The following is a 26,818-nucleotide window of genomic DNA, read 5'->3' on the forward strand; positions in this document are numbered from 1 at the left end:
GAAGCCAAAGTGTTAGAATGGACAATCATACAGCTGCAGAGCAATGCACCTGCAGTACCACAGCAATTCAGCTCTGCTGGCAAATTTAATTGCATTAACATCCACTCACTTAACCAATTTAAAAAGTTAACTAGGCATCAGCATAATGATTGAGAACATTATTTAATGCATACTAGCTTATCTGCAATCATCTGCCAAGTTATCGTGCAAGAACTGTTATTTAGAATCAAAGTTTCTGAATACATTTTTAAATACCCAAAGCACAAACAACAAAAAGTAAAAAAAAACATAAACAGGATGATAACCTGATGAGAATTTTAGAAATATATTCCATAAAGGTTGCTACTGGAACTAAGGTTTCAACATTTCTGGTGTCATGGTGTTAGCTCAATGTTATTACACCACCAGCAACCTGGGTTCAAATCCACTGCTGTTTGTAAATTTGTACTTTCTCCCCCATCTGCATGAGTTTCTTCCCACATTCCAAAGATGTATGGAGGTACCAGGTTAATTTGGCAAAGGGGTGTATTTGGGAAGCATGGACTTGTGGGCCAGAAGGGTCTGTTATTGTTCCTTTTTCAAATGTTAGTCCATCTCCTAAAAGAGATTACAAATTTCAGCCTTGGAGCACTGGTGTGTGAAGCCAATGTATAAAGTGGCATGATGTGCAGACCCAGGATTATTAAAGCAGTGAGCTATGAGATAATTGCTTCTCCTGTCTGCTGGTGGGTTGCAAATTTTTTTAATGAATTACATCTATGCTTTGCGCTCAATATAGATTCTATTACATGCCATCCATTACTGACTTCAGCTCAATATGACATCTTATAATATTGTGCCAGAGCATAGCTCTGTCAAAAACCCCATGACCTACTCTGATCCTTAGTGAAAGTCTTGGCTGATAGTCAAAATGAAGGTGGTAGTTAGACTACCAAGCAACCAGCAAGTCATATGTATGTTGAAATGAGAACTTGGCACCATTGTTCTCTGGACATTGAGTGAAGGAAGTGGGGACCAAAACTATGTATAACCAGTGACCAATATGAGCAGATAGCAAAGTGTGTAAAACTGTCTTTCATTGGTTTTACTCATAACACAACTAATATTCCAAACAATGAATAAAATTATAACAAAATACCAAAGAAGAACTACAATGATACAAATGAGAGACAGAATCTAGGAACATGCAGGAATAACAGGCAGTATTTAATTCACAGAAGTGTGAGGTGTTTCATTTCATTAAATCAAACCCACCACAGCCAATACATTTCAAAAACTTATCTCAATCCCACTCATCATGGGGCACACGACCCTAGCAAGACCTGTAATGAAAAGAAATTACAATGGCAACGCCATTCAAAAAAAAAAGACCAAAAGAAAAAGAAAACTAAGGACCTGGAAAGAAAAGGGCAGGTGCGTCATCTGCACAAAGTCCCATTTCTGTAATCACTCCTCTGGCTGTACTGGGATAATTTAACCTTCCCCCTATTTAAAAGGGGAAAAATCAATCTAGCTGAGTACCAATGTACTGCTATACTCTAATGAACGTGTCATGTTTCTTCCATAGGTTATGTGATTTTTTTTTCTCTCCAGGGGAAGGCAACTCTACATTTCCATATTCCATCATGTGGTATTTAGCTAGAAGTCATACTTTCATGAAACAGCTATACACTTCCTGGCTACCACCAAAGTGACCTTCACAAACTAAATTTAGTCAGTCTAAACTGCACTTCTCCAATATTCCCCAAGAGAAACAGCTCTGGATCCAATGGAAAATCCACTATTTTTGAGAATTTCTCCAAGGTCTTTCCAAAAAGGTCTCACCTTTGAGCACAACCAAGTAGAGTGGACGCAAGTTCCTATCTCCACACCACATCTAAAACACATTTCTGAAATCACAGACTTTGATCTGTATAGTTTCTGAGGTGTAGTACAACTGGTGCAGGAAGTTGTACTGCACCATCCTGTATCTGGTGTTGATGACCCCGTCACAATGTGTAGATACAGGTCCTGCCATTGTTGTACCCAAGTTTGACTCCCATCTCTCCCTAGACCTTTGTAGCCCTGGTTTCAGACCTCACTTTGGAATATGTAATACATCTTAAAAAATAAATTTACATACATTCCCCTTTCTAATTAGAATCTCTGTATTGCAACATTCAGGCAGGTTTATGGCTGATCCCAATTTTTCTCTCAAAAAATATCTTGTTTGCAGATAGCAGAAGAATGTTCTTTTGGACAAATTATATTGTTTGTCAATTGCTCAAATGACATAAGATGACCCCCTTCGTAACAATCCTTGATGCATCTGATTCCCCCCTGGCACCAGATGTCCAGGATCTTATTACCCAGAGTAAAGGGTATCAAATTATTCTGAATTGGGGGATATCCCCACTTCTATCCAATACCTTGTTTTATCCTTTTCTACATCTGAAGTACACATTTTAGGATGGGGTTATCTGTTTTCTTTAAGAGCAGTTTTGCATCCATTTATAAATAAATTCTTCAGCTATCTCTTCACCTAACAAATGCAGCCCAATCTACATCCACACTGGTGGGGGGGTTTCCGTCTCCCTCAAATACTGAGGTGATTAAATCTTGCTTGGGATGCCCAATAATACTTTTTAAAGTCAAGTAATTTTAAACTCCCCCCCCTGCCCAATTTATAATCCTATGTTAACTTTTCCATAGAGATCCTAGCCACTTTCCCATTCCAAAAAAACTTCCTGACACTCTCATTAAGCACCTTTATATTTAAAAAGAAATGCTAAGCAATGCAATAGGTAATGACTGGAAAAGATATTGGAGCCTTGGCATCATCCTAATTTTGACACAGTTGACTCCAACCATCAATGTAATGGGCAGAGTCCTCCATCTGACCAGGTCTTCATCAACCTTCCAGAGCAAAGGGTTATAATTAAGCTTGTACAAATTAAGTAAGTCCTTATCTACATTGACCGCCCCCACCCCCCCCACAAGTACTTTGTGCCTTCCCTCGGCCATTTGAACTCACTGTCAAGTTGATACTAATTGTAATCTAAGGATTTGATTGTTGAGGTTTGTGTAGGTCAGCACAGCATTGTGGGCCAAAGGCTCTATACTGTATTGCAATGTTTCATGCTCTGAAGTGTAGGAGCCTAAAGGGTGACATGAAAGGTGTACAAAATCATAAGGATCATAGATAAGATGAATGGTCACAGTCTTCTCCTCAGGGTAGGTAAGTTTAATATGAGAGGCATAGGTAAGAGAGGGGAAGATTTGGAAAGGACCTGAGGAAAAACTTTTTCATGAATGTGGAATAAGCTGCCAGAGGAAGTGATGGAAGTGGGTACAACACCAAAAGGACATTGGTGCAGATACATGAAAGGTAAGGGCCAAGTGCAGGCAGGAAGTCCTACCTTTGATGGGCAACTTGATTGGCATGAATGAGTTAAGCCTGTTTCTATGCCAAATACTTTCTTCCTGCAAAATCAGTGGCACATAAGCTGCCTATTGGTGGAGGTTGCACAGTTGAGGAGGTGGCTTTCTGGAATGATCATCTGGTAATTACTGTCAGCAACAGCTGGCTCAATCTTTGGAATTTTTTTGTAAGTATAAATACAGGAGACTTCTACTAATGTACTGACCAAGACTACATATCCAGATGCAAGATCATGCATTTTATCAGGGCAGGACTCTGTGGGAGTTAACTTTCCCAACTCCATGACCTTCCAGATTTTGTCTTGCCAAAAGTTGCATTTTTCTGGCTGTGGCATTGAAGTCACCCAAAAGGATCAGTTTGCATCTACCTGTGAAATATTGGCATTCCCTAAAGGTACACACAATCAGGGTTATACTTGCATTGAAGAGTTGAGATAACATTCAGAAGCTTTATTCCTGGGATGTAGAGGAGGTTGAATATACATTCACTGAAAGATTGCTGTATATGTAATGGGTGTAAAATAGGTTGATATTAGAGAAAGTTTCCCCACATGGAGGTATCTAGAAATGGGGGCATAGTTTCATCCCAAGATTTCATTGAGTATAGATTTAATTAAACAACATTAAAGGGAGTTGCCCACCTAATTCAGTGCTCAAGCAGGAATTTTTCTAAGGGAACCTGAGAAAATTCAGACATACATCCCTTTGAATGTACAGAATGGCCCAGGTTACAAAAGTGACTGAGAACTGTTCATTAACTACATCATTTCTGCAAGTCTGAAATGGACTAAAATAGTGTGTAGGAGTAGGAAAAACAGCTGAGACAGGAGAGAGCAGGGGCAGAAAGGGCGTCCATCGGAGAGAGAGCAAGGGCGGGATGGGTGTCCGCCAGAGAGAGCAGGGGCAGGAGAGCATGGAGGGATGGGATGAGATGAGCAGCTGCCACCCTGCATCTGTGAGCAAGCCTGCTCAGCATTCCCAGCTCTGCTCAGGACTGCCTGCATTCAAGACTGAGTCAGGCAATAATGTTTTTTAATGAAAGGGATGTCAAAGATTGAGGAACAGGAAAGTAACTGCATTGTGGCCAAGATCAAATTAGCCATAATGGGGCTAGCTCAATGAACGAATGGCAGACTCCTCCTTGTTTCAAGAGGTATTGAAGTTTTAGTGATTTCCCTTTTTGAAAATTAATCTCTTTAACAGTTTATACCCACATAGCATTTGAAATGTCTGTCTTTTTATCATCAAAAATTGATCTTGCTATAAATGAGTCCAGACCTGGTGATACCTGGTTCTGTCATTATAAAACAGCACATCTTTCAGACTACCGTGAGAAAAGCTGGCAGAAATTTTGACTCCCATTGTTAATAAATAGTGACAGGACCTTATTCATGCAAGGATCATCTGTACCTGTCAAAGGCTTGAATTTAGATCAGAATGTTTTCATATTTAAACCAAATTGGATAATGTATCAAGACAGATTGTGTTACAATATATTTTCAAGTCTCCATGCTCCATACGTATACAAGCTAAACCCGAATATTCAATTTGTGTGGGAGAACACATTTACTGTCATAGCAATTACCAGATTTAATTTTTTTTTGTAGCATATGAATAAACTAGAGAGGTGGGTCACTGAAGATTCACTATGTTCAAGATGGATCAGAGAAAAGCAAGATGGTAACCAGGCTAAATAAATAATTACATAAGTGCAGGAGAAAAAAGAGACACAGCCAGGTGATATGAATACTGAAGTAGAAATCTGGAATCATGAAAAGACAGAGTAGAAATGCAATCAATTTTTATTAAAAAATAAGTTGTACAGAAATATGTTTACTAATTATGAGACCTTTAAATAATTTAAAAATGTACAATTTCCTGCCTGCATAAAAGCAAATTTTATACTGTGTCCTCCATAATGTTTGGGACAAAAACATTTTTTCCTTTATTTGCTCCAGTTTTGAATTTGTAATCAAACAATTTGCATGCAATTAAAGTGCACATTCCAGATTTTAAGATTATTTGTATACATTTTGGTTTGACCATGTAGAAATTACAGCACTTTTACTACATAGTCCCCTAATTTCAGGGCACCATAATATTTGGGACATAGCAATGGTAGTCATGTTTAGTACTTTATTGCATCCCTTGCATTCAATGACTACTTGAAGTCTATGATTCACAGACATCATCAGATGCTGAGAATCTTCTCTGATGTTCTGCCAGGCCATCTTCACCCTTTGCTTGTTTTAGGGGCTTGTTCCCTTAAATTTTCTCCTCACCAAATGGAAGGCAAGCTCAATTGGATTTGGATCGAGTGACTGACTTGGCTTTTCAAGAATTTTCCAGTTTTTAGCTTTGAAAAACTCCTCTGTTGCTTTCGCAGTATGTTTGGGTTTATCTTCTTGCTGTAGGATGATGTCCAATGAGTTTGGAGGCATTTGCTCGAACATGAGCAGATGTTTCTATATATCTCAATTAATTTTGCTACTGCCATCAGCAATTACATCATCAATGAAGATAAGTTTGCCAGTACCACAGTGGCAGCCATACATGCCCAGTCCACAACACCCTCCATTGTTTCTCAGATGAGGTGGTATGGTTTGCATCTTGGGAAGTTCCTATATGCCACCACACTTTGCTCTTACCATCAATTTGATACACATTAATCTTGGTCTCATCTGTCCACAAGATCTTTTCTCCAGGCTCCTTTATATAATCTTGGCAAACTGTGATATGGCCATCCTATTTCTGTGGCTAACCAGTGGTTTGCATCTTCCAGTGTAGCTTCTGTATTTCTGTTCATGAAGTCTTCTGCAGACATTGACTCATCACTCCTTCCTCCTGAAGAGTGTTTCTGATCTGTTTAACATACATTTGTGTATTTTTCTTCATTATGATGAGAATTCTGTCATCAGCTGTGAAGGTCTTCCTTGGCCTACCAATCCCTTTGCAATTACTGAGCTCACCAGTATGGTCTTTCTTCTTAACAATGTTCCAAACAGTTTATTTTGTTAATCCTAAGGTTTGGGCAATGTCTCCTACTGGTTTACTCTTGTTTTTCAGCCTCATAATGGCTTCTTTGACTTTCATTGGCACAACTCTGGTCCTCATGTTAAAAAATGGCAACTACAGACTCCAAAGGTGATCAAAAGCTTAGAAGCACGCCTAGCTCTCTTATACCTGAACCAGTGAAGCAATTAAACATACCTGAATAATCATAAACACCTGTGAAACCAAATGTCCCAAACATCATGGTGACCTGAAATGGGGGAACTATGCATAAAAAGTGCTGTAACTTCTACATGATCAAATCAAACTGTATACAAATAATTTAATATAGACATACAGCACAGTAACAAGTCCAATTACACCTAATTAACCTACAACCCCGGTACATTTTGAATGGTGGGAGGAAACCAGAGCCCCTGGGGAAAACCCATGCAGATACAGGGAGAACATACAAATTTCTTAGACAGCGCAAACCTTGACTAAAACCTGAAATGGAATGCGTACTTTTATCATATGTGAATCTTTTGATTACAAATTTTAAAACTGTGGAACACAGGGCAAATAAAGGAAAAAAGTTTCTTTGCCCCAAACATTATGGAGGACACTGTATAGAAGCCTGACAGAAGAAATGCTTTTTATCTAAGACACCAAACCGGTGTAATAAAACCTGAGAATTCTGGAGAAGTATACTATTAACACTAGCATTAGAACCCAATAGCTATGTTGGTAATTTAGCAAAAACAATGAGAAGTAAGACACCTAGGTGCTTCTTTACTTTTATTTCAATTCTTAGAAAAGGGGTGTTACTGCTGATTATACATTTTATTAGTCATTCATAATCACCTCTGAATTGAGGTGACAGCAGGATAGCCAAAATATAGGAAGCTAAAATATAGGAAACAAAAATGCATATCCCCAACAACCTGCAAAAACCTTGAATAGATGAAATTAGCAAAATCAGAATCTTGCTCCAATCAATTATAAAGAAGAGCTCCTAAAATTCAAACCAAACAACAAAAGGATCAAGTTGCCATGGCTTTGGGCTGAGATCACAATCCTAGAGAACTGAACCCATTATCATTGAAGATGCATCACAAAAGAAAAATATTTCTTCTACAGAGCACAATAGGCACAGGTTTGAATGCTCGCCAGATATGGTTGCTCATCAGCATGCCCAGATTTTGTTCTGAGGTGTTGCAATTAGAATTGAACATTGTACAATCTTCACCCATCATTCCAACTTCTGGCCTCATGAGAGACAGAGGTTTGGATAAAGCTGAAAATATTCGAGCCCAAGGAACTGTTGCAGTGGGCTGAATGAATTTTTTTTTTAAATGCAAATGCTGAACATATGACAAAATACAAAATTCTGGAGATGTTCATCAGGTCAGAAAGAATCTATGAAGAGAGAAACATTTTCTTGAGAAAGGTTACCTAACTGACCTGCTAAACATTTCAACCATTTTCTATTTTCAGTTCTGCAGCTATGTTCAGTGGCTGGGTTGATTAACCTCAATTATAAGAACAGAAGAAATAGGAGAAGAGATAGGCCATTAAGCCTCTCTGTGCAATCTAGGATGGTAATCAGCTGAGCATTCTTCTGTGTATTTCCATTAACTGCAGTTTATCAGGACTCAGTCAAGCAGTTGCTTGCACCTCACCTCTACAATTCACCCCTTTGGTCTTTGTTTGGATCAGGGCTGTGAAAAGACTTCAAACTGAATGGTTCTAGCAAAACAGATCCAAGGTACTCATGAGCAAGTCCCACCTGAAAGCACTGTTAACAATGCTCTTCTCATTTTACTTATTATTGGGAGTACACAGATTTGGCAAAAAAACTGAGTTTGGATCTGACCAGTCTTTTGAAGATGTTTACCTTGGCAACTTTCTATGTACACCTCCACCCTGTCCCAAGGGCATCCCTGCCTTGATCTGGCAAGCCACTCATCTGCTACCCTAATGGCAACTTAGTTGGTTGAAATAAGTCTCCATATCTATGAATAGCACCAACATTAACAAGCACTCAAAACCTATTAAAATTCATCTCACGATGTATTTTATTATTACTTATTTGATTTTTATATTTTTAATAATTAATCATTAAAACAATATTTTAAAACTATTAAACATTTGTTAAATAAATTAATTTTGAAAAATACATTGCTTAATTATGCCTTTTTCTCATGAAAAAGATGCAATTGATGAACATATGCTAACTTTAACCTGCAGGGGTTCAGAGGGTGAATCCCTCTTGTGACCTGCTGAGACTGCAACAAGTTGGAGCTCTGTTCCTGAACTCTAGCAAGTCCAGTATCAGGGTACAGTCAGAATAACCTTGCCAAGATCTCTCAAAAGGTCTGGGACTTCCACAATAGCAACATGTGCCTTCCACAAACTTCAGGTTATCAGTGAGGTCTTTCCCAGAAAATGTTGTTAATTCTGTCCTGTTACAATGTAATCATTCTTACTTTTTATTGTTTTTAAAAAAAAAATCAGATATATAGATCCATATAATATAATGTTCAGGTAACAGTAAATTAAAATTACAGCTAGTAAGCAACGGTAAACAAGATACGCATGATCTATGTTATTGATTTAAAATAAAGAAAAGAAAAAAAGTCTATAACTAATCTAATTTCAAACCACAACCTATTATATGAGCGATTACTATTAAAGTCAGCATCAACTACTAATTTAAATACTAATAGGTTAACGAAAAAAAAAATGAAAAAGAAGAAAAAAATTAGAGGAGATCAAAAATAATAGATCTATAAATTTTGAAAATGATTTAAAAAACCCTAAAGAGAAAAAAAAATACTCGTTTTAGTAGTTGAGCACCTAATTTTCTCTAGAGGGAGGAAAGCCATCAAATCCAATAATGTGTATGCTTGGGAGGGACAACATCTTTCTACGACAGCCAAATGAGCCTTCTAGTCAAAATTAAGTCGATTGTTCCCACTCATTCCAAAAATAGCAAAAGGGCTCAGACACAGATTTATATCAAGAATTAAAGACAGTTTTTTTGACCCAGGGTTGTTTTTATTAGGAGATATTGTCGATAGCTTTAAGATTGAGATTGACCACGTACCAAATTGAAATATTTGCTTTAATCTCTGGCTGTTTCTAAAAAGTGGTTAGCTATTACATGGAAATCTGACTCGGTTTTAGGTATGAAAAGATGGCATCATGAAATGAAAGCCTGTATTTCTTTAGAAAAGAGTGCATATAATTTAAGAGACAAATATTTTTCTCTTTACTAAAGTTTGGAGCCCTTATTTGAAAACTATTGGTATTAGAATTTGATCCCTCGGTCCGCTCCAATAGGTGCCACTGCTCCTGCAGCCAAAAAGTTTAAATGTGATTGTAGTAGATGATGATCTCCTTTTCCTTTCTTTGTAGGTGGGGAATGGAGGATGGAGGGTATTAGTGGGGTGGCTGCTTTTTTTAAGATATAACTGATCAATCACATTATGTCTGTATTAATATGTAGTAAATAATGTTGTGATTTCAAATTTTAAATCAAATATTAAAAAAAGAATTAAAGACAGTGTACAAAAATATGTCTTTCCAGTAGTTACAAAGGGAGGGATATAACCAGAACATATTATATAAAGTACTTCCTGAGTTGTACACTTATCACATTTAGAGGATATAGTGAAATAAAATTTAACTAATTGAACTATGGAATAGTGGGCCCTATTGACTAATTTAAATTGTAATAAAGAATGTCTAGTACAGAGAGAGGATGAATGTACAATGCAATTATTAAGAATGAGAGTAGGGAATGTACTTGCCTATTTTCCGTAATTGTCCAAGTGCTCTGGCCGTGGTCTACCGAAGAGAATAACTGTCCCTCTATGAAAATGACTTGTCCTTTTAATCCAACTTGCAAGTGATTCGATGACAACTGGAACTCTATGCTCTGTTTTGTTGTGCTTTCTGGTAGCTGGATAGTTACAGTTAGGTCTTCATCACTCTGCTGCCAATAATATACTGGTTCTGTGGAATTAAATTCCAATTTTTCACCATTAAGACAAAGCACCACGAACAATTTCCCAACATGCTTTCCCATAAGTTTCTCAGACCAGTATTCAAGAATACAAAAAAGTTATTTATTTTCGAAAGTAATATTTCACAGTATTAAGATGCTAGTCTGCAGTTCTCCATGTTAAAGTTTGTGAATAGTACACACACAGATTATGTGCATTAGCTCGGAGCTTTTCTCGATTTATTCAGGATACTCAAGGGAAAGATACTGAATTTCAAATCGAAGTTGCATAACTCTTGGGTGTTTTTACAGCAGCACTAGTTGTATTCATTACTAAATTCATCATATTTTAATCTGATTTATTGCAAAAGTGATGAGCTAATGTCTGGCATACCTTAGCAGGAAATTATTTTGTGATTTGATCTCCTTGAAAGTTTGTTAAAATTTTAAAGCTTCCTTAAATTGCAATTATTTGCTTTATAAATGGCATTTAAATCCCAATCAGCTCAGTAACTTTGTATGGAGCTACCATAAGCAATCTACTCCCAACATGAGATATTAAAGAGAATATGTCAAACAAGGAGTTATCATCGCTCACACAGGAGAATTTCCTGCTTCAGTTATTTTATGAACCAAGTCACTTACAGTGCCCAGATACAGAAAAGAAAGTGCACCACAGATACAAATTATTGTTGACTACTATTTGAATCATTATTACAGTAGATGAATGAGGAGATTGTGACAAATAAATCTGGAAATAATTACAGCGTATGCTCTGTAAAGTGAATAAAGGTGTACAAATCCCCAGGGCCTGACAAGATACAGGTATACCCCACTGTACGAATACTCGAATTATGAAAATTCTCTGTTAAAAAGAAAGCCACGTTCGCTTTTACAAAAGAATTTGAATGGATTTTTGTTTTTACAAAAATAGCCTCCAATAGTAGTGAATGGGTCTTCGCTTTACGCTATCTCGGGTTATAAAAAATTTCGTAGGAACACTCTAGTTTCATAAAATGGGGTATACCTGTATTCCCTCAAACCTCGAAGGAGGCTTGGGCAGAAATTACAGGGACCAGACAGATATATTTAAAATGCCCTTAGCCATAGGTGACGTGGAGGGTAGCTCATATTGTTCCGTTGTTTAAAAAGAACCCCATAAATAACCCAGAAAATTATAGGTCAGTGAGCCTGTCATCAGTAGTAGGTAAGTTATTGGAAGGTGTTCCAAGAGGTTGGATATATATGTGTATATATTATAAAATGCAAGGTTACTCAGGAAGGTTCAGTGGCTCAGTATTCATGATGAGGTAGTAAACTGGATTTGAATACTGGCTTTAGAGGAGAAGCAAGAGAGTGGTATGGAGGCCTGTGTCCAGTGGTGTGCCTCAAGGATCAGTGTCTAGTCTATCACTGTTTGTCATCTATATCAATGATCTAGATGATAATGTGGTAAATTGGATCAGCACATTTGGGGATGACAAAGACTGGAGGTCTATGGTGGTCAGAAAGGAAGGCTTTCAAGGTTTGCAGAGGAATTTGGACCAGCAGGAAAAGTGGACTACAAAATGGCAAACAGAATTTAATGCAGACAAATTTGAGATGTTGCATTTTGAAAGGCCAAACCAAGGTAAGACATACACAATAAACAATAGAGCACAGAGGAGAGTGGTAGAACAGAGGGATCTGGGAAAACAGATACATAATTCCTTCAAAGTGGCATCACGGGTAGATAGGGCTGTAAAGAGAGCTTTTGGCACATTGGTATTGAGGGCAGGAGATGGGATGCTTTGGCAAAGTTGTACAAGTCATGCAGCATGTACTTCCAATCTTCAGGTTTCTTTTTAGGATTTCTGCCATTGATATGCAGTTTTCCAACTAACCAACAGTTGCTCCTGCAGCTCAGTCTCCACAGGTTATCACTAACAACTATTTTGCTCACACTTTTTGAGATGCCTTGATAGAATGCTATTAATTTATTTCCCTGATCACAGGATGCTTCACTCGTTTTCAGACCAAGAGAGCAGAGATAAAAATTCAAAGCACGATGTAGATGTTTTTAAATGCCTCAGTAGGGCTGCCCCAATTATTTATTTCTGGCACCAATCGGACGGGATCATGTTGCTAATTATTCGGTTAATTTTGACAGATGCAAGAAAAAATGCAGAGTATTTCAATGGCATCCAATCTTTGAATTTTCATTGTATTCCTTTCACTGCAAAGCATCAGAGCCCATACTCAACAATCTTCCAAAACAGAATAATTCACAACATAATGAATAGTTAACTACAGGTGAAAAAAGAGAACTATGGTTTCAGAGGAGTTTCAACCACTTCTAACTGAACATATTTGTAACATAAATCTTAATAAATGAGCACAGATTATTTTCAAATGGTAATACCTTCTGATACATACAGAACCACTGTCTTTCCTTCTAATGTAAACACACAGTTGATGTAAGCATATTAATATGGATTTCACACAGCCGTCGCGATAATTACCCGTAGATAATTTTCACACTTACCCTCTGTAGTCATCTTTCACAAAGGAAGGACGTTTAAACTAAAATACCTTAGTCGCGGTGATTTCAAAGGCTGGGCATTGAAACGTAGACCCTGCATGCAAAGTACAGTGTCATAACGTCGACGTTGGACAGCAGGGAGCAAGGGAGAGTGACTCTGGTAGTGATGGTGAAAGTGAGGATCAGAGAGAGAGGCTTGAGATCCCCACACTGGGCTCTGTCTATTATGAATGGCAGTAAAAACATGGAAACACCGGAGGATCTCAGCAGATCTTGCAGTGTCCACGGAAGGTAAAGAGCCTGAGCCCTACTAAAGATATATCGGTAATATATTTTTACCTCAAATGGATGTTGCGAAACGAGCCGAGTTCCCTCAGCATTTCAGTGATTTTGCTACAACCACAGCGTCTGCAGACTTTTGTGTTTCACTCCATTATGTACGGAGTCAGCCGGCTGGAGAGCTTGCTGCGTATCTGTGTCGAACTGAAGTTCTGAAGGCAGGTTCTTCTCTGAATCAAATTTCTTGTGTCAACTTCCCAGTCAAAGCAGCTACATCATGAGGAAGAAATTAGAATCTGTGTGGATGCATTGGGCCAGGCAGCACCCATGGAGACATGGGCAGTCAATGTTTGGAATCAAGACCCTTTAATGAGACTAATGTGGAAAGGAGGAATAGGAAGCATAGACAGGGTTGAATTGAGTGTAAATTTGTGAGGCATGGACACGTGAACCGAAAGGGCCTGTTACCGTGGTGTACGTCAAACTTTAAAATGTAATAACGTTCACTGATGATTTTTCTTCATGGATGCTCCCTGGGCTGGCCCACTGTGTCCCTCCAGCATCCACAGTTCTTGTTTCTCAGAGGGACTTGCAAATTCATTGTCAGGCGTATCAAGGTACAGCGAGAAAAATGTGTTATATAAGCAATCGAAATGGGCATCCCACACATAATACCATCACACAGGTCAAACATTCAGAATTATGGTGCAAAGCAAAGGCAACTTGATTTCACGAGAGTGAGATTCCCTCTGGAGTCTGATAAAGGTGGGAAAGATCATGTCATTGAAACAGGAGGGGCATGATATTATCTTCTTTTTTTTTTAAATTTTTTCTTTTTCACACCATAAATCACATTAGCCATGATACACACTTTTTCCTTTTCACACATATACAGTGACATTTTCTCCCCCCCCCTCCCTCCTCCCAACCCACCCCCCCCACCCCCCCCTCCCATCCATCCAAGGCATACAATCTAGGACACACCAAACCAGCCAGACAATGTTGTCACTCAACAAAAAAAAACACCAGAAATACTACTGAGTCCATTCTTTTCTTTCCTTCTCCTTCCATAAACTTAGGTAATGATTGTCCCCGGTAGGTTTTCGCTATTGTATTTAATGTAAGGCTCCCATATTTGTTCAAATATTTCAATATTATTTCTTAAACTATATGTTATTTTTTCTAATGGAATACATTTATTCATTTCTATATACCATTGTTGTATTTTCAAATTATCTTCCAATTTCCAGGTTGACATAATACATTTTTTTTCTACGGCTAGAGCTATCTTAACAAATCTTTTTTGTGCATCCTCCAAATCAATTCCAAATTCTTTGTTTTTTTATGTTACTTAGGAGAAAGATCTCTGGATTCTTTGGTATATTGTTTTCTGATATTTTATTTAATATCTGGTTGAGATCTTCCCAAAATTTTTCTACTTTCTCACATGTCCAGATTGCATGAATTGTTCCCATTTCTTTTTTTACATCGAAAACATCTATCAGATACTGTTGGGTCCCATTTATTTAACTTTTGAGGTGTAATGTATAGTCTGTGTATCCAGTTATATTGTATCATACGTAGCCTCGTATTTATTGTATTTCTCATCGTTCCAGAACATAATTTCTCCCATGTTTCCTTTTTTATCTTTATATTTAAATCTTGTTCCCATTTTTGCTTACTTTTACCATTTGTTTCCTCATTCTCCTTTTCTTGCAGTTTAATATACATATTTGTTATAAATCTTTTGATTATCATTGTATCTGTAATCACATATTCAAGGTTGCTTTCCTCTGGCAAACTCAAACTGCTTCCTAATTTATCCTTCAAGTAGGATCTCAATTGGTAATATGCCAGCGCTGTATCTTGAGTTATATTGTACTTATCTTTCATTTGTTCAAAGGATAAGAATCTATTTCCTGAAAAACAATTTTCTATTCTTTTAATCCCTTTTTTTTCCCATTCTCTAAAGGAAAGGTTATCTATTGTAAAAGGGAGTAACTTGTTTTGCGTCAATATTAGTTTTGGTAATTGATAATTTGTTTTATTTCTTTCTACATGAATCTTCTTCCAAATATTGAGGAGATGATGTAATACTGGAGAACTTCTATGTTTTAGCAATTTTTCATCCCATTTATATAATATGTGTTCAGGTATCTTTTCCCCTATTTTATCTAATTCTAATCTCGTCCAGTCTGGTTTTTCCCTTGTTTGATAAAAATCTGATAGGTATCTTAATTGTGCGGCTCTATAATAATTTTTAAAGTTTGGCAGTTGTAAGCCTCCTTGTTTATACCATTCTGTTAATTTATCTAGTGCTATCCTCGGCTTCCCCCCTCTCCATCAAAATTTCCTTGTTATTTTCTTTAACTCCTTGAAGAATTTTTCTGTCAGTTGTATTGGCAATAATATCCTTGGAAAAATGTTCATTTTAATACAGTTTATCCTTCCTATTAGTGTTAGTGGTAAATCTTTCCAATGCTCTAAATCGTCCTGTAATTTTTTCATTAGTGGATAATAATTGAGTTTATATAGTTGGCCGAGATTTTTGTTTATTTGTACACCTAGGTATCTTATTGCCTGCATTTGCCATCTAAATGGAGATTCCTTCTTAAATTTTGAGAAATCCGCATTATTCATAGGCATTGCTTCACTTTTATTTACATTTATCTTGTAACCCGACACTTCTCCATATTCCTTCAATTTCTTATATAATTCTTTTATTGATAGTTCTGGTTCTGTTAAGTACACTATAACATCATCCGCAAATAGACTGATTTTATATTCCTTGTCTTTTATTTTTATTCCTTTTATATTATTATCTATTCTTATCAATTCTGCTAGTGGTTCTATAGCTAACGCAAACAATAAAGGTGATAGTGGGCATCCCTGCCGCGTTGACCTGCTTAAGTTAAATTGCTTTGATACATGTCCATTTACTGTCACTTTCGCTAACGGTCCCTTATATAATGCTTTAATCCAATTAATATACTTCTCCGGTAAACTGAATTTTTGCAATACTTTGAACAAATAATTCCATTCTACTCTGTCAAAGGCCTTCTCTGCGTCTAAAGCAACTGCTACTGTAGGTGCTTTATTTCTTTCTACTGCATGAATTAAGTTAATAAATTTACAAATATTGTCTGTTGTGCGTCTTTTTTCGATAAATCCAGTTTGGTCTAAATTTACCATTTTCGGTATATGCTCTGCTAATCTGTTTGCTAATAGTTTAGCTATTATCTTATAATCTGTGTTTAGTAAAGATATTGGTCTATATGACGCTGGTAAGAGTGGATCTTTCCCTTGCTTTAGTATTACTGTAATTATTGCTGTTTTACATGAATCTGGTAAGCTTTGTGTTTCATCAATCTGGTTGATTACATCCAGGAGGGGCGGAATTAATAAGTCTTTAAATGTTTTGTAGAATTCTATTGGAAATCCATCCTCTCCTGGTGTCTTATTATTTGGTAATTTTTTTTATTATCTCTTGTATTTCTACTATTCCAAATGGTTCTGTTAATTTATTTTGTTCCTCTATTTGTAGTTTTGGTAGTTCAATTTTAGTCAGAAATTCATCTATTTTCCCTTCTTTCCCTTCGTTTTCAGTTCGGTATAATTATTCATAAAATTCTCTAAAGTTTTCCTTAATTTCTTTTGGATTATATGTAATTTGTTTGTCTTTTTTCCTTGATGCCAATACCATTTTCTTAGCTTGTTCTGTCTTAAGCTGCCATGCTAGGATTTTCTGCGTTTTTTCACCCAGTTCATAATATTTCTGTTTTGTCTTCATTATATTCTTCTCCACCTTATATGTTTGTAGTGTTTCATATTTTATTTTTTTATCCGCCAATTCTCTTCTTTTAGTTGTATCTTCCTTCATTGCTAATTTTTTTTCTATATTTACTATTTCCCTTTCCAACTGCTCTGTTTCCTGATTATAGTCCTTCTTCATCTTGGTTACATAACTTATTATTTGCCCTCTAATGAATGCTTTCATTGCATCCCATAGTATAAACTTATCTTCCACTGATTCCGTATTTATTTCAAAATACATTTTTATTTGTTTTTCAATAAATTCTCTAAAATCCTGCCTTTTAAGTAACATGGGGTTTAATCTCCATCTATACATTCTTGGAGGGATGTCCTCTAGCTTTACTGTCAATATTAAGGGTGAATGGTCCGATAGTATTCTAGCTTTATATTCTGTTTTTCTTACTCTATCTTGCATACTAGCTGATAATAAAAATAGGTCTATTCTTGAGTATGTTTTATGTCTAGCCAAGTAATATGAATATTTCTTTTCTTTTGGGTGTTGTTTCCTCCATATATCCAAAAGTTGCATTTCTTCCATTGATTTAATTATAAATTTGGTTACTTTGTTCTTTCTGTTAATTTTTTTCCCAGTTTTGTCCATATTTGAATCCAAATTCAGGTTGAAATCCCCTCCTATTAATATGTTCCCTTGCGTATTTGCTACCTTCAAAAAGATATCTTGCACAAACTTTTGATCTTCTTCGTTAGGTGAATATACATTGAGTAGATTCCAAAACTCTGAATATATCTGACATTTTATCATTACATATCTCCCTGCTGGATCTATTATTTCCTCTTCTATTTTAAATGGCACATTTTTACTAATTAATATAGCCACTCCTCTTGCTTTTGAATTATACGAAGCTGCTGTTACATGTCCTACCCAATCTCTCTTTAATTTCTTGTGCTCCAATTCAGTTAAGTGTGTTTCTTGCACAAATGCTATATCAATTTTTTCTTTTTTCAGTAAATTTAGCAGTTTCTTCCTTTTAATTTGGTTATGTATTCCATTAATATTTAAAGTCATATAGTTCAACGTAGCCATTTTATATTTTGTTTATCTTCCCTTTCCGTTTTTCCATCATTACCTTTCCTCCTTTTCCATTTCTGTTTTCTTATTTTAAACCCTTTATAAGACAACATTCCTAAAACATCAAACATTTTCCTTATTCTCCTATTTAAAACTTATTTAGCCCCAATCTCCCCTTCCCCTCCTGAGTTGTCCTTTATCCCTTGTCGGACAACCACATCTCCCCTCTCCATTTGGGTTTGCGAATTCACTCGCAAGCGTCAGCTGATTTTGCAGTGACCGCAACTCCTCCCCACCCAGCCCCCCCCAGAAAAGATTTCACTTTTCATATGTAACAAAGGTCACTCTTTTAGTTCCCTCCTTATTCCCTCTATTCCATTTCCTTCCCTTATTAATTCTTGTCTATACTATCTATATTTTCCTCTAAATACGGATATATTCACGTATGCACATTATACAAATACACACTTATACCTCTTTACCCACATACATATAAATCATGGTCATTTTTACTCTCATTACACGTCTTCATCCCTCAGTCTATTTTGTAATTGTTCTGCAAATTTTCGTGCTTCTTCTGGATCCGAGAATAGTCTGTTTTGTTGTTCTGGAATAAATATTTTCAATACCGCTGGATTCTTTAGTATAAATTTATACCCTTTCTTCCATAAAATCGCCTTTGCTGTATTGAACTCCTTTCTCTTCTTTAGGAGTTCAAAACTTATATCTGGATAAATTAAGATTTTTTGCCCTTTGTACTCCAGTGGCTTGTTGCCCTCTCTTACTTTTTCCATTGTCTTCTCTTGTAGTATATCTTAGGAATTTTACTAAAATAGATCTTGGTTTTTGTTGTGGTTGTGGTTTAAAGGCCAATGCTCTATGTGCCCTTTCTATTTCCATTTCTTGCTGTAGTTCTGGACATCCTAGGATCCTAGGGATCCAATCTTTTATAAACTCTCTCATATTCTTGCCTTCTTCATCTTCCTTAAGGCCCACTATCTTTATGTTATTTCTTCTGTTATAATTTTCCATTATATCTATTTTCTGAGCTAACAGTTCTTGTGTCTCTATAACTTTTTTATTAGATTCCTCTAATTTCTTTTTTAAGTCCTCTACCTCCATTTCTACTGCTGCTTCCCGCTCTTCCATCTTGTCCATTTTCTTTCCCATTTCTGTTAAGGTCATATCTATTTTATTCATTTTCTCTTCTGTTGTTTATTCTTCTTCGTAAATCATTAAATTCCTGTGTTTGCCATTCTTTAAATGACTCCATGTATTCTTTAATAAGAGAAAGTATATCCTTTATCTTGCCTTTCTCTTCTTCTTCTATTTCACTGTACTCTTCCTCTTCCTCTTCTTCTTCCTCTGGGTTGGCCATCTATTGTTTCTTTGTTGCCCTTTTCTTCTCTTCTTTCTTGTTTTCGTTATCTTCTGTGTTCTCCTCTTGCTGCAGGTGTTCTGCAGCTGTCGTTGCCGGCTGTGGAGATCGACTCCCCAGCTGGTCACCCCTCCCGTCGGTGTGTTTTTTTTCATGCGCACCGCGCATGCGCGACTCCTCGCGCATGCGTGGTTGCGCGACTCCTCGCGCATGCGTGGTTGCGCACTTTTACTCGGCTCTACGAGCCATTTTTGTAGTCCACTTTCTACCGACCTGAGGGAGCGGGTTTCTCTCTCCACCGCGGGCCTCTTCGAACAGGTAAGGGCTTCTCCTTCCTCCGTTGTCTTCTCTTCCTCTCTTCTTACCGTTGATTTCGATTTTTCTTTTTTTGTCGCCATCTTCTTTCCACCTTTATACTCACTTTTCTTTAACTTTTATTTCTGTGCCTTTGTGTTTTCCTTTGTTTTTTCCGACTTTTCTGGAGAGGGCTGGAGTTCATCGTCCGGCCACTACTCCATCACGTGACTCCCTCTCATATTATCTTCTTGATGAAGGGGTCTTTTAATACATTGGCTGCTTTTCCAATGCAGGGAGAGTAATAGATAGAGTCAGTGAAGGCGGGGGTGGTTTGCGTGTGATGGTCGGTCTGAGTCGTGTTCACAACCCTGTGCAAGCTTTGTGGTCTGGGGATGAGCAGATCTGGCCTTCCTCCCAGTAATGTCCCCTGACAGGACACATTCAAAGGTGCATTTGTAGAAGTTATTTAGGGATGCAAAAGTGACATGCCAAATTTCCTCCGACCTCTGTGGAAGTGAAGGCGTGGGTGAAGCTGCTGGATTTTACATTCCTATATGATCATATTTGGAACATCCTTGGTTTGAAACCATCACCTCAGCAACCGAGCAAAAATCTTAATGAATTATAATTACACTGCATCCTGCAATACACAAAAGTGCTGGAGAAATACAACAGATCAAGAAGTGAGATGATCTGTGCTAAATAAAGGAGTGATATCTGTGTGCAGGGCGCTGTTTCCCACACCAAAACTCACCAAAATCAAACTGATCTTTGTATTTGCTAAATCTGTCAATTCAATGGTGTTAATTTGTAGAATTAGGATTTTTTTTCCAAAGTGAGAAAACAGGAACATGAATATCAGTCAGTGAGTAGGAATGCCAGCTGCTGAGGGAAAAACTGAAGTGAGGTGAATGCATCATCGTGTTCACCATATTAATTGCCATTGTCGCGGACCACCGCAGTTCAGTTTAGTCTGCTGGCAGTCTACCAAATTGTCTAAGAGTGCCACAGAAAAAATTTCAGAACGGGAATGAGTCACTCATTTCCGTTCTGAACATTTTACACAGCCTACATTGTGGGAATTTGGTGAAAAATTTCCATTATGCAACAGCTGTGTAAAAATCATATAGAGATTTGTTCTGTAGTAGTAAATTAGCAAGTTGATTCCCTGAACCTGTTTTATGACACTAAGCAGCTCACATCAAGATATTAACCACTATGCAATTATCTGCCACAATCAACTTGTACAAATTACTGTAAAATTTAACTTGCAGCACTGCACTCCACACCTTCAACTACATATGCAAATCCCACTTGTACAAAAGGTTTATCATCAAAGCTTGGTGAGGAAAAGAAAGAACACTCTATTCTTGCAATTGATATTTCTCATTATCTTGCACCACATGCTTCCTGCCAAGTTTAGTCAGGTACAAGTGTAAAGATAATTCTACATACAGGAAACACATAAATTGGAACAGCCTTTAACAGTGACTTGGGATTACAAAAAAATAATAAACCATGGAATGAAACAAAAAAGTCTGCAGACGAGGGGGACGTGGCCATGCGAAGGACTTAGAAAATCCTTATTCTTAATTATTATTCTTAATTTTAAAGTTTTAACAATCTTTTTGGTACTCTTCGTGGAGAAATCTATCAAAACAAGAATTTTTTATTAAAAACGACAAAACTACTATAAGAAACCAAGGCAACCGAGATCAAAAAAGGAAGTTTCTATTCAGCCAGGAACATTGAGCGAAAGCCCAAAAGGGAGCGGTCGGTACAAGAGTGGCTCAGGACCAGCGGACCCTGGCAGAGCTGGGGAGTCGAAACAAGAACTAAATATTATCCTGGAGAAAATGGAAAACTTGAGCAACCAATTTGTTGGTATTAAAAATTTAATGAGAGTCATGACTGAAAGGATGACTGAAATTCAAGAAATCATTGAAGACTTGTTGGAAAGAATGATCCATGCTGAAACAGACTTGGTAAAACATAAGATAAGATAAAAGCTTTGGAGAAAGATGTGAAGAAATATGAGTCAGTCAGACAAGGTCTGCTGGACAAAATCGACCACATGGGCAATTTTAGTAGTCAAATAATGTCCGAATTATTGGACTGAATGAAGGAATCGAGGGAAGAGATCTAGTGAACTTCTTCATAACGTGGATCCCGCGAGTGCTGGGAGAAGACAAATTTAGAGTTAAACTACATATTGAAAGGATTCACCAGAGCCTCAGACCCAAGAGAGCTGGCGATCAGCGACCACGACTAGTCCTGATAAGACTTTGAGTTATCAGGAACGGGAGACAATTCTGGGAGCAGCATATGAATACTCTAAGCAAAATGATGGTCCACTGATAGACCATGAAAAAGTGCTATTTTTGCAAGATTTTAGTCCTACTTTGATTAAGCAAAGGATGGAGTTTGACACTGTAAAAAGACAACTGTGTTCCAAAAATTTGAAATATTCGATGATGTATTCTGAGAGTCTAATAAGTAGCAGCAGGTAATCAATGATTTTTCAAGACTAAGAATGAGGTGGAAGACTTCCTGCGAGGTTTATGTAAAAGTTAAGGCCGCCAAACAGGAAGACTGTGAAGAATGCTTACAATGGGACTAAGTAAAAGTTATATTTTTAAAAGTATTATATTTATTGTTGAAAAGTAAACTTTATTGAAGAAGAGAGAAAACTTGGGAAATGTAGTAGCAATCTCTCGAGGGGAGGGACAGAATGGCGCCCGGAGAGGAGTACCTATAAAAAATGGTGCTAAAGGGAGGGGTTCCTCTTCCTCGAGAGATTCCGCAGGCTTTTTTCATGGGCTTTTGTGTTTCCTATTTATATCACCGTCAGGGCAGGGACATTGTATGTATTTTTTAAAGAGGAAAGATCACTATCATTTAAACAATCAAAAAGGTTTTCATTGTTAAACAATATTTGTTTGAAAATCCAATATGGATAGAACAATAAAATTTATTAGTCTTAATGTTAATGGGATAAAAGAGATGGTGAAGAGGAGACGGCTCTTGGCACACCTAAAAAATTGAAGCCAGATATAGTCTTTCTACAAGAAATGCATCTTAACAAGTCAGAACATGCTAAAAAAAAAATTTTTAAGAGGATGGATGGGACAGGTAATATTGTCTTCATTTGGCTCAAAAGTACAAGTAGCAAAATGTACTAAATTAATAGAAGAGACACTGACTGAATGGCACATAAAATTTACTTAAAATCATGGATGTTTATGAATATCTATGCACCAAATGATGAAGCATTTATAAAAGATATCTTTTAAAAACAAAAGAGGGAAGACAAAATATATTGGTTGGAGGGGACTTAGATTTCTGTCTAGATCAAATACTGGATACTGTCATTTATGAAGAATTAAATTTGATTGTTATGGAAGCAACTTAACCCGTAGAAAGAGCCTACTTGTTCTTTTCAAGGGTACATGATTTACAAACAAGGACTAATTTGTTTTGAATGTCTGCCCAGTTAAAATGTAGAGTGGTAAAAACGGAATATTTTTGGCAAGAGTTCTATCAGATCATTAATTATTGCAATAATGGGAACACAAGAAAATATATACAGATGGTATCTCAATGCCACACTGTTGAAAAGGAAGGTCATTTGTGAGTTTATTAAGAGACAGATTGAACTATTCTGTAAAACTAATTTTTCTTCTACTGATAATAGCTTCTTAGTACAGGATATGCTTAAAGCTTATTTAAGAGGACAAATGATTTCCTATACAAAAAATCTTAAGCGAGAATATGCTACAGAACTAGATGATCTAGAGAAAAGTATAACAAAATTGAAAAAATATCGGTCACAAGAAAAATATAGACTGTTAGAGAATAAAACATGGAAATATAACACATTACAAATATATAGAACAGAAAAAATATTATGAATTAGGGGAACGGGTGCATAAAGTTTTATCTTGGCAGTTAAAGGCAGAGGAGTCATCTAAAATGATAAATGCAATAAAAACAGAGGCCAATATAACATATAATCAAAAATAAATAAATAAATAATGCTATTTGACAATATTATACAAATCACAACAATTAGAAGATGAAAATGAGACTGACGAAATTTTAACAAATGTTGAACTTCCAAAATTAGAAGATAGTGAACGGATTCATTTAGGTGCCTCTTTCACAAAAGAAGAATTTGAGAAAGCCATGTGTACTTTACAAGCTAACAAATCTCCATGGGATAATGGGTTTCCTCCCGAGTTCTACAAACAATTTAAAGATATTATTGATACCACTTATGATGAATGCATTGGATCAGGTGGTGGAGACCCAGACACTTCTGGAATCTCACTCAACTGCTATAATTACAGTGTTACTGAAGCAAAGTTGAGACCCACTAAAAACTTCACCATATAGACCTATATCACTTCTCAATGTTGATTATAAAATATTGGCAAAGGCATTAGCTAAAAGACTGGGACAATGTCTACCAAGATTCATACATACAGATCAGGTGGGATTTGTTAGAGGAAGACATTCTACAAATAGTCGAAGTAGACTATTAATATAATACATATGGCAAAATCAAAGTTGAATCCAAGCATAAACATCTCTCTAGATGCAGAAAAAGCATTCGATATATTTGAATGGTCTTTTTTATTTATAACATTGGAAAAATTTGGTATAGACAGAAAATTTATAAATTCTTTATTATAAACTGCAAGCCAAAATTATAACTAACAATCAGACGCCAGCGGTTTTTCCCCTCTAGTGGATCCTCTGTCTCTGGCACTTTTTATCCGAGCTATTGAACCACTGGCGGAAATTATAAGGAGAGATTTAGACATTAAGGGCTTCAAAGTTGGACAGGAAGAACATAAAATTAGTTTATTTCCTGATGATGTGCTGCTATATATGTCTGACTCAGCTGAATAACTGATAAAATTATAAACAACATTAGAAAAATATGGAAAATAAATCAGTACAAGTGTGAGATAATGCCATTGAAAATTTTTGAATGAAAAATATCAAAAAGATAGAAGATTTAAATGGAAGATGGATAGAATCAAATACTTAGGAATAATGACAGTATAGAGGGCTACACTGATAAAAAAGGTTTTTTATACCTTTAGATTTCCAGTGTAATAAGCATTGAAAAAGGAATAAGTTGGTTATTATATAACGGTGTTAAAGTCAGTAATTTACCCTTAGAACCTATCATTCTATTTTTCCTCATCCATAACTTCATTAAATGTTTTAATATAGTATTGTTGTATAGTATATTATGTTTAGTATTGTTGTAATAAATTTAAATTCCACTGAAACAAAAATTGATGTGTTTCAAATTCAGAAATATTTGCCATCTCAATTTTAGCCCAACTAGGGGGCCATTCCAAGTCCATTAATAAACTAATAAATTTAAATTGAGCTGCCTCATAATAATTTTGAAAATGTGGTAAGCATAATCCCCCTAATGCATATTTCCAAGTTAGCTTATTCAAAGCTACTCTCGGAAATTCACCCTTCCATAAAAATTCCCTAACTATTTTATTTAAATCTCGAAAAAAAAATCTTATTAAGTATCTACGGAATTGATTGAAACAAATATTGTATACGTGAAAAAATATTCATTTTAATTGTATTTACTCTTCCAATTAAATTTAGAGGAAGATCCTTCCACTTAATCAAATCAGCTTTAACCTTTTTCATTAATGGTACATAATTTAATTGATATAAAAATTGATAATCAACATCCACATTTATATCCAAATATTTAATTCGATCAGTCCACTTCAAATTAATAATATTCTTATAAACTAAATAATCTCCTTCACCTATCGGTAAAATTTCACTTTTTTCCCCAATTAATTTTATATCCAGACAAAGATCCATGTTGTATTAAACATTCCTTCAAATGTAAAAGTGACTGAGCTGGGTTTATTAAATACACCAGTACATCATCAGCAAATAGATTAATTTTATACTCCTCATCTAAAACTCTCATACCTTGTATCTGTATATTTTTGTCTTTTCAACTGTGCTAAAGGTTCAATTGCTAATGCAAACAAAGCTGGAGACAAAGGGCAACCTTGTCGAGTTGAACGAGTTAATCTAAAAGGTTCAAAGATCTGACCATTTGTCAATACCCTGGCTATTGGTTTATTGTATAAAGCTTTAATCCAACCAATAAAAGACGCACCAAATTTAAATTTCTCTAAAACTTTAAATAAAAAGTTCCACTCAACTCTATCAATAGCCTTTTCTGCATCAAGAGATATCACCATCGGATGGTCGGGACACTGTCGAAGTTTATTAATCAAACTAATTATTTGAAGAATATTATCTGAAGCATATCTATTCTTTATAAAACCTGTTTGATCAACATGTATCAATTTAGGTAAAAATTTAGTCAATCAATTCTCTAATACTTTAGCTATTATTTTATAGTCTACATTCAACAAAGAAATTGGTCTATATGAAGTCACCTTTAATGGGTCTCTATCCTTCTTAGGAATTACAGTAATTAAGGCACTAGAGTAAATCAGGTAAATCATAATGTTCCTTACTCTGTCGTAACACATCTCCAAACACTGTAGATAAATCATAAAATACCTTATAAAATTCAACCGAAAACCCATCATCACCAGGTGATTTTCCACTCGGCATTTCCAACATAGCCGATTTAATTTCCAAATCAGCAAAAGGAGCCTCCAGCTCCAATATGTTTTATTCTAGTACCGGTAATTTCAACACCGATAAAAAAGAGTCAATCGAACTGTTCTCCTGTTTTTCCTCAGAAGTATATAATTTCTTATAAAATGAATAAAACTCATCATTGATCTCACGAGGTTTGTAAGTAATAGTCAAATTCCGTCTAACTGCATTAATAACCCTTGATACCTATTCTTTCTTTAACTGCCATGCAAGTACCTTATGTGCTTTCTCACCCCATTCATAATATTGCTGTTTAGATCTATTAATCAAACATTCAAATTGATAAGATTGCAACGTATTATATTTCAATTTCAATCTAGACAACTCTATCTTCTGATTTTCTGTCACATCTCTCTGAAATTCCTTTTCTAATTGATCAATCTGTTT

The 26,818-nt window shown here is 36.1% G+C and overlaps 1 protein-coding gene across 2 annotated transcripts in view; it reads right to left on the bottom strand.

Annotated features, from left to right (window-relative positions):
- Positions 1-26,818, bottom strand: part of nudcd1 (NudC domain containing 1) — a 200,489-nt gene that overhangs the window by 66,391 nt on the left and 107,280 nt on the right. For both annotated transcript variants that reach the window (XM_069920993.1, XM_069920991.1), the window contains exon 6: positions 10,227-10,431. In XM_069920993.1, the coding sequence (XP_069777094.1) occupies positions 10,227-10,431 (205 nt within the window). The remainder of the gene's footprint in view (positions 1-10,226; positions 10,432-26,818) is intronic.

This window comes from Narcine bancroftii, chromosome 2 (genome assembly GCF_036971445.1).
Source record: "Narcine bancroftii isolate sNarBan1 chromosome 2, sNarBan1.hap1, whole genome shotgun sequence".
In the NCBI taxonomy this organism is placed as follows: domain Eukaryota; kingdom Metazoa; phylum Chordata; class Chondrichthyes; order Torpediniformes; family Narcinidae; genus Narcine; species Narcine bancroftii.